The 8,681-nt window shown below is 45.1% G+C and overlaps 1 protein-coding gene across 2 annotated transcripts in view; it reads left to right on the plus strand.

Annotated features, from left to right (window-relative positions):
* Nucleotides 1–8,681, plus strand: part of fhod3a (formin homology 2 domain containing 3a) — a 73,285-nt gene that overhangs the window by 58,641 nt on the left and 5,963 nt on the right. For both annotated transcript variants that reach the window (XM_024257916.2, XM_024257917.2), the window contains exons 14-22: nt 224–441; nt 2,767–3,078; nt 3,167–3,861; nt 4,199–4,339; nt 5,712–5,870; nt 5,948–6,130; nt 6,756–6,875; nt 6,959–7,120; nt 7,229–7,419. In XM_024257916.2, coding sequence (XP_024113684.1) covers nt 224–441; nt 2,767–3,078; nt 3,167–3,861; nt 4,199–4,339; nt 5,712–5,870; nt 5,948–6,130; nt 6,756–6,875; nt 6,959–7,120; nt 7,229–7,419 — 2,181 coding nt within the window. The remainder of the gene's footprint in view (nt 1–223; nt 442–2,766; nt 3,079–3,166; nt 3,862–4,198; nt 4,340–5,711; nt 5,871–5,947; nt 6,131–6,755; nt 6,876–6,958; nt 7,121–7,228; nt 7,420–8,681) is intronic.

Below are 8,681 nucleotides of genomic sequence, written 5' to 3' on the forward strand. Positions count from 1 at the left end.
AAGAGAGGAAGGTTGGGTAAAGTATTGAAGTTGGGAGTATTATAATGTGGGGGCAGCAGCTGCAGCAGAGATAAATAGTTTGGTTTAACGGTCAACATCATAGGACTCTTGGCAGACATTAGACATTTGTGGTTTTGTTTGGATGAAGACCAACGCAGAGAAACCTAAACTGAAAGGCAGAAGTTCTTATTTTTCCTGTCGTCTGTTTCTTGCTGCCTCTCAGGTATAAGAACGTGGAGCGCTTGGCTGCAGAGGAGTATGAGAAGGAGCGTGTCCGAGGGTCACGGACTCGCCCCGACCTCAACCTGAGCTTTGAACCCTCCGAGGCCTGGCCTTCTTCGTCGCGCAGCAGCACGCCGTCTTCCTTCGCCTCACAGGAGGATGCAGAGGCAGATGTGGAAGCGGTGACGCCGGCCGCTGCCTGCACGCTCTCTGAGACTGGTACGATTCACATGTTTATGTGGGGTTAACAAAACCAGGAAATGATTAGGTGACCCAAATATTCATGGTAATTACAAGACGTTTTTAGGCATTGTTGAACTCTTTTCTTGTGGCGTCTTCTGTTTGATCCAGTTCACTACATAATTGTTTAAGCTCACATTGAAGTTTCTTCATCTAACTCATCATTTCATGTTTAGCAAAGTAAGGTTTGCAGTAGGCCTAAACATAGCATTTGTTTAGAATCCCAAAATGTACACTTTCACAAGCCTATTAAGAATTAAACATTCAAAAAATAATTTTAGTCTTTAAATATTGTTCAACTTTCATTTTCCAATTTAGCTAAGCTAAATTAGCATTTATTGTCTAACATGGCAGCTTTAGCAGTACATTGATTCTTTTGGCTCTACAGAGCATCACATTTCAGTATTTAGTATCTTTTAAGATAAATAAATACTTTGTATTTTTCTACTTTCTTCCTATTTTTCTAGGCTAAATTAGCACTTGCATCTAAAATAGCAGCTTTAGCAATAATTTAGTTATTTTCAACACTTTTTGAAACTGAATAGCATTTTTGCCTTACAAAAAATAATTACAAATAATTTTCTTAAACTTTTTCTCATTAATTTGATTCAGCTAGATTAGCATTTAGCATTCAACATTGCAGGTTTAAAAATAAATTGACCTTTTTCAAGCATTGCTGAGCAGAATGTTGGATTCAAAGCCCCCTCATTAGCTAATTAAGGAGCCAGTACTCGTACCTTCTTATCGACTAGAATGTGATGTGAGACCAGTACGACAGCATCACCCTTCATCATAAGGGCATGTAACTTACATTATCCTGACAAATCCTTCATAATGCGCTTACCACACTCAAGATAAATGTCCGTTCCATTTTCCTGATGTACTCTTATGGAAGTTTGTCTGTTCCATCAGATTCTGATTTTTTTAAACCTTTGAATTTTCTTTCTGAATTATTTTTCTATCATAGACGCTGGTGTCACACAAGTGTCATGATTTGGTTGGCTGGATATGGATGTGCTCTTAGATCAACTAGTTGTTCTAAGGAGAGCAAAAAAAACATTTTCTTTTTTTTCCTCAACCTTCTGTTGTCTAAACATTTAGTCTCAAAATAAAAAAAAACTGAAAAATGTAAGACAGAACATAATATTTTGGGGTCTAAAATGTTGCTGTTTGAAATGCAAGGGTTAAAAAAACACCAAAGGTATAAAGAATTCAGAATCTGATGGAACAGACAAACTTCCAGTTCCCTTGAGGTAGCCTCAAGGGAACTGGAAGACACACCTGTTCTCTCCTTAAGATGCAGCCGCTCGTCTCTACGACGCTCCACTGACCCAGACAAGCCAAAAACCTGCAGCCGCCTTAAGCTTTAGTCACATGCAGCTGGACAGAGCTTAAGTGACGTTCCAAATCATTGTTCTTTTCAGCTTCTCACTCTGCTGACCCTCAGTGCAGGGTTGAGACAGTTTCTGTGGACACTAAGTATCTTAAATGTCAAGAACCTGTGGATGTGCTCTGCTGTCTCTCTCTCTTTAAAAAACATCTAAATGTCACAAAAGTGAAGAGACTCGATCAGGAGGTCAAACATAGACACACAGGGCATCAGATGTAAGCTTTAGCTGGAGTGAATGCATCTGTGCTGAAGCCTTTGGCAGCTTGTCTGGCTTTGAACTCTGTTAGATCGCTGAAGAGCTTTAATGAAAAGCAGAAGGCCGCTAGTTTGAGCGTCCCCGAGCGAACTTTCTAACCAGAAGTTGTTTCACTTTGCATCTTATCATTTAAATTAGCATGCAGTTTTGGACTAAAAGAGGAAGAAAGGATAGTCTGGAGAAAAGGAGGAGACCATTGGGGAGGGGATGAGAATGTAAGAAAAAGTCACACAGAGAGGAAATGAGTGCAAAGGTCAGATTGGCTTTTGAAAGAGCTTTTGATGCCAACACTTCTTGTGTAAGAAAACAGCCGTGCTTTGCGGTGCCTGTGCGCCGGGGTGGAGGGGGGCGGGTGTGTTTGGGGCCCGGGGTGTTGTGTTTGTCTAACCTTGCCTGCGTTGGTGCATGCACTGAGCTGATGTGTTCCATCCACACGACTGTTTTCACCCAAACAGGAACTGAATTCTCCATTTCCAATCTTACAACAACCAGGCTTTCTGTCCCACACGTTGTTTACATTGGTGTGTATTTTTGTTTTTGCTCAACCTGAACAGAGATGCTTTAAACCAAACGGGGTTCCAGTCTGAAGTGTGTTTAGGGAGAACATTTGCAGCTCTGATGAAGAAAGAGGGAAATAACATGAACTTTCTCCTGAAAGGGGGAGCCACAGACTCCAGTGGCGGCGTGAGAGCGGAGGACGGAGAGGAAGAGGCCACCGCTGAAGAGCAGGACGAACAGAAAGACCAGGAGGGAGAACAGGAGGAAGCGGCAGCAGAGAAGGAAGAGGAGGAAGCTGAGGAGCAGGAAGAGGAGAAGCAGGGAGAAGAGGGGGCGGAGGAGGACAGCGGCATCCTGAGTGACAAGGAGCGACAGAATGAGGAAGTAAACGAGAAGGACAACTGCTCGGCGTCCAGCATCTCCTCCGCCAGCAGCACTTTAGAGCGAGAGGAGAGGGGAGCCAGTGAGAATGGTGGGTATATCGTTCACAAAGTTCATCTTCGTTCCTCTTTGTTCTGCGGCTGTTCATTGGAAGCTTGTCGACCTCTTGACCTTTTCAGGCTCAGGCCTAAAGGAAGCAGAAGTCAGCGACGGCTGCAACAAACTCCTCAACAGCAAACTCTTCATGCTGGACATGCTGTACTCCCAAAACAAGAAACCCAGTGACGAGGAGGAGGAGGAGGTGGAGAAGGAGAAGGAGAAAGGAGAAGGCGAGGACAGAGAGACGGACCAGGATGCCAGCGGAGAACGCGGCGACGGGGAAAACAAGAAGGACGACAGTTCAGATCACCGCGGGAGCATCCGTCAGATAGCGGAGCGCTTCGGAGACTTGATCAAGGACGCCGGCTTGCCCCACCCTCACCTGGACGGCCCGGTCAGTGAGCCCCCTCCACCCCCAACTCCTAAAAAGGAGTCGGACACCATCTGGGACCAGCTCCTGTCCAGCCCCCGAGAACTGCGCATCGGAGACGCCAATTTCACCGACCTGACGGACGAGGACGACAAGGACATCCTGGACACTGTTCTGATGGGAGGATGCAGTGACCTCCCGCCCCCGCCACCCCCTCTGCCCTTCATCCCTCGCCTTCCACCACCTCCACCAGTGCTAGGCATCTGCCCCTTACCCCCTCCCTCGATGGGCAGCATGAGGCCTCCACCCCCCCCGTCCTTTAGCTCTCCAATGCTAGGCCAGGCCCCCCAGGAGCAGCTTCTGTTCAACAAGAAGAAGAAGACAATCCGACTCTTCTGGAGTGAAGTAAGTTGTGCTTCTTTCTAGTCTCCGTGAGATGGCTCCATAACAATTATACAATAAATTCTTTGTTACATTCAAGAGTTTTTCATCATCAACCTGGAACTGTTGTAGAAGAGACGCTGGTTCTTCTCTGGTCACCATGTAGCTTCAAATAGACCATTAAGTTGACCGGCCCATGTGAGCTCTGGTGACTTCTCTCCATTTACAGACTAAAGAGACATCTACAACGAGGACTCACATTCCTGCTGCTGCCTTCTCTTTTGCCGTTTTATTGTAGGAAATGGGAGTTTATTGCATTCCGCTGCGTAACGCAGTTCCTCCATCTTCTGTTTCTAATCAGGTGCGGCCCACAGACTGTCAGTACAGGGACTACAAACAGAGGGGAGACTCTTTCTGGTCCAAACTGGAGCCTGTCAAGCTGGACACGGCCAAACTGGAGAATCTGTTTGAGACCAAGTCAAAGGAGATATCAGTCACAAAGGTAAAGTGTCCTCATTCCTAAAGTTAGAGTCCAGATGCTTTTACTGCAGAAATCCTCTGGAATCTGAAGCAAACCAGAATATTTTACTGAAGCAGCTCTTAATGGACTAAAAGCTGCTGGTGGACCAATGGGTGAACAGTACGATGAGCTCCAGTGACCCAAATCCCGGATCCTGAGAATAACGGTACAGAAGTTTGGGAAAACCGACTTTTAAATTAAGAGGGAATCCACAAATTGAAATAAATGAAAAGCTTAAAATATTTCTAAATATAAAATCCATCAGGTGTGCAAAGACATGACTGAGTAACACAAACAATCAGTGTTGAATCACTTTCCAAACAAAGATGTTTTAAGAACACTAAGCAGAGAGGAGGGCTGTACTGTGGAGTAGTGGCTGGAACTCCCACCTTACAGCCAGACGGTCCTGGTTCAAATCCCAGCTGGGTTCTTTCTGTATGGAGTTTGTATGTTCTCCTTCATGTGTGGATGGTATACAGCAAGGGTGTTGAACTCAATCACACAGGGAGCCAAAATCCTGAACACATTTATGGTCACGGGCCGAAAAGGATGAACATTTATTGAACGCTCTAAAATTAAAAAATCGCTAAACTTCAAAATAACCTAAAAAACTGAAAAAAAGTCTAAATTAGCCAAAACAGCTAGCATGTAGCTGAAATATTAGCTAAACTCTAAATTGGCCAAAAACAAAATCTCAGTATATAACAAATTATCCAAAAACGTTAGCATGTTGCTAAAATATTAGCCAAACTCTTAATTAGCCTAAAAATCCCAGGTAGATAACAAATTATCAAAAAACACTAGAATGTTTCTAAAATATTAGCTAAACTCTAAATTTTTTTTAGAAAATTACTATAAAAGATGAAAACACCATGTTTATGTTCTTTGATTTACTGTAATTTACTGCTCGATGAGCCGCTTTTCTCCTTCAAAATCTACTGGAATTATCGTGTTAACGGTTGTATGTTAAAGATTTTGTGTTTAAGCGTCACCGCCTCAGGTGTTAAAGGGTAAAGGAGCAGGTCAGGCAGCTTTGACCTGCTGTAATGTTCCTCCTGTCTGTTACCGTCATGGTCTCTGATCATCTCTAACTGGTTCCTATCACCTCCCCGTCACTTTCTTACGATCTTACCGCAGCTCCTGCTCTGGTGAGGTCATCGTGGAGATGCAAACGTGTTGTTTGTAGGTATTTCCTGCTCTCAGTGCTCCTGCAGGCTTTAGGGCCTAACAGCTGCACACCAACGGTGATCCCTCTGATCCTTGCAGGCCCATAAAGGAGACCACAGCGAGTGAAATGGCGCCTGTGGGGAGGGGAGGCGGATTCCATTGACACTCTTTGATATTTTTACCCTAGAAAACAGCAGCAGATGGCAAACGCCAGGAGATCATTGTTTTGGACTCCAAGAGAAGCAATGCTATCAACATCGGACTGACGGTCCTGCCTCCGCCCCGAACCATCAAGACAGCCATCCTCAACTTTGACGAGTACGCTCTGAACAAGGAAGGCATAGAGGTACGAGGTTTAGAGGGAAAACGAGGACACACCCCCTGACCGTCGCTCATATGAACCTAAACTGTTTCACCCCCCAGAAACTCCTGACAATGATCCCAACAGAGGAGGAGAAGCAGAAGATCCAGGAGGCTCAATTGGCCAACCCAGATGTGCCGTTGGGTTCTGCAGAGCAGTTTCTGCTCACCCTGTCGTCCATCAGCGAGCTCTCTGCCAGACTCCACCTCTGGGCCTTCAAGATGGACTATGAAGCCACGGAGAAGGTCAGTCCAGACCTTCACACCTCATTACTGTGTCCTTCAGGGTAGAAAACAAAAGCAGAATGTTGAAGCAGGAGAAGAGCCTGAGTGAAGCTGTGCATTTGGGCTTCATACCCCCCACCCTCACAACATCCGCTAAACATCAGTGGGGTTACATCATCTCAGACATGCACGCTTATTAGCAGCACATTGCCTCCTCGTTCTTGGCAGACTAGGATTGCCATGACAAAGAAGTCTGACCAGGAGGAAAAGGTTCTGCAGCCAAACCTCAGAACCTGCAGTCTGAGAGTCTCTGCTCTGGAAGCATCCTCGTCCGCTTCCTGTTTTCCAATGAAAGGCACGAGGGGGGGGGGCTCCTGATGCGAGCCTTTGGGGCCATCTGCTTCAGGAGGGTTTATTACAGGACAACAAACACACAACCTCCCGCTGCGCACAAACAAAGACTTCACTTTACGTTTTATATCCAAGAAGAAAGCTTGAAGCAACATCTCATCTCCTTAAACAAGAGCAGATGATCGGAGGGAGGAGGCTGGGTGCACCTGCTCGCTTCTCATGGAACGAATAGAGCCGATGTTTTTTCAGACTTCTGCCAATGATTTATGCTTCCTGTTTGCTCATGGGCCTTCAGGAAGTTGTGGAGCCACTGCAAGATCTGAAGGAGGGGATGGAGCAACTGGAGAAGAACAAAACTCTGTGCTACATCCTGTCCACCCTGCTCTCCATCGGAAACTTCCTCAACAGCACCAACGTGAGTCCAGACTTCAACCAGTCTGGGGGCGGGGCTTTGTGCGCTCATGGACGCTAAAACATGTCTCCCTGATGGTTTTCAAGGCCAAAGGCTTTGAGCTGACCTACCTGGAGAAGGTTCCAGAAGTGAAGGACACGGTTCACAAGCAGTCGCTGCTCCACCACGTCTGCACCGCGGTGGTGGAAAACTTCCCCCAGAGCAGCGACCTCTACTCAGAGATCGGAGCCATCACCCGCTCAGCAAAGGTACGACCACGGTTAGCTCTGGACACTGCCCTGACCGAGCCGGCAGAAGACCCCCTCCCGTCTGAAGTTTGACTTTTCATGGTGTTTTTCTATGCACCTTCTGTTCAGGTGGATTTCGACCAGCTGCAGGAGAACTTGTGCCAGATGGAGCGGCGCTGCAAAGCTTCATGGGACCATCTGAAAGTCATTGCCAAGCATGAGATGAAGCCTCAGCTGAAACAGAAGATGTCCGATTTCCTTAAAGACTGCGCTGAGAGGATCATCATCCTGAAGACGGTTCACCGGAGGATCATCAACAGGTACATCCACCTTTGTTCAGATCAGGGGTGTCAAACTCAAACGCACAGAGGGCCAAAATCCAGAACACTCCTTAGGTCACGGGACAAGCAGGATTAACATTTAACACTCTAAAACTACATTTTTAAAACTTTAAAACTGTAATTTTTCAACATAATTATGAACTAGATATATAGCATTACCTGTGATAATGCTAGTGTGAATGCTGTAAGCTGAATTTGGCAGCTGAAGATGATGAAATTGATAACTAAAAATACTGAAGCTGACAGAGGACAACGCTGAAGCTAATAGCTGAAATCGCTGAAGCTGATAGCTAAAATCACTGAAGCTGACAGCTGAAAACACTGAGGCTGATAACTGAAATTGCTAAAGCTGATAGCCAGCTAAAATATTAGCTAAATGCCAAATTAGCCAAAAACACAAAAAGACTTAGGTCAGCCAAAACAGCTAGCATGTATCTGAAAGATAGCTAAAATAGCTTAAAAACGGAAACAAAGCCTAAATTAGCTAAGACAGCTAGCATGTAAATATTAGTCTAACTCCAAAACAATCTAAATAATCAAAAAAATGTCTATGTTAACCAAAACAGCTAGCATGTTGCTGAAATATTAGCTAAACTCCAAAATAGCCTAAAAAAAATCTTCATAAATGCCAAAATAGTCCAAAAAGCTAGCATAATGACCATTTTTACCACTTTAAAACTGTAAGTTTTTAACATAATTATGAATAATTAAAAGTCAGGAATATTATTCCAGAATAAATCAACTTAAACCTTAAATAACTTTCAATATTTTACTCTCCATAAAAATATATTTAGTCAAAATTATACAAGTTAGAAATGAGCACAAGATAACATCAGGTCATCCATCCATCTTCTTGACCACTTCATCCCTTTCGGGGTCGCGGGGGTGCTGGAGCCTATCCCGGCTACTGATGGGCGAAGGCGGGGTTCACCCTGGACAGGTCTCCAGTCTGTCTCAGGGCCTCAATCACACACACATTCACTCTCACATTCACACCTAGGGACAATTTAGAGTCACCAATGAACCTATGAAGCATGTTTTTGGACGGTGGGAGGAAGCCGGAGTCCCCGGTGAAAACCCACGCATGCACGGGGAGAACATGCAAACTCCACACAGAAAGATTCGAACCGGGGCCTTCTCGCTGTGAGGCAAGAGCGCTAACCACTGCGCCACCGTGCAGCCCCATTTGGTTAAATCTAAAATTTGCATTAGATGAATTTCATGCAGAAAAAGCCACTTAA

The sequence above is a fragment of the Oryzias melastigma genome, linkage group LG11 (genome assembly GCF_002922805.2).
Source record: "Oryzias melastigma strain HK-1 linkage group LG11, ASM292280v2, whole genome shotgun sequence".
Taxonomy (NCBI): domain Eukaryota; kingdom Metazoa; phylum Chordata; class Actinopteri; order Beloniformes; family Adrianichthyidae; genus Oryzias; species Oryzias melastigma.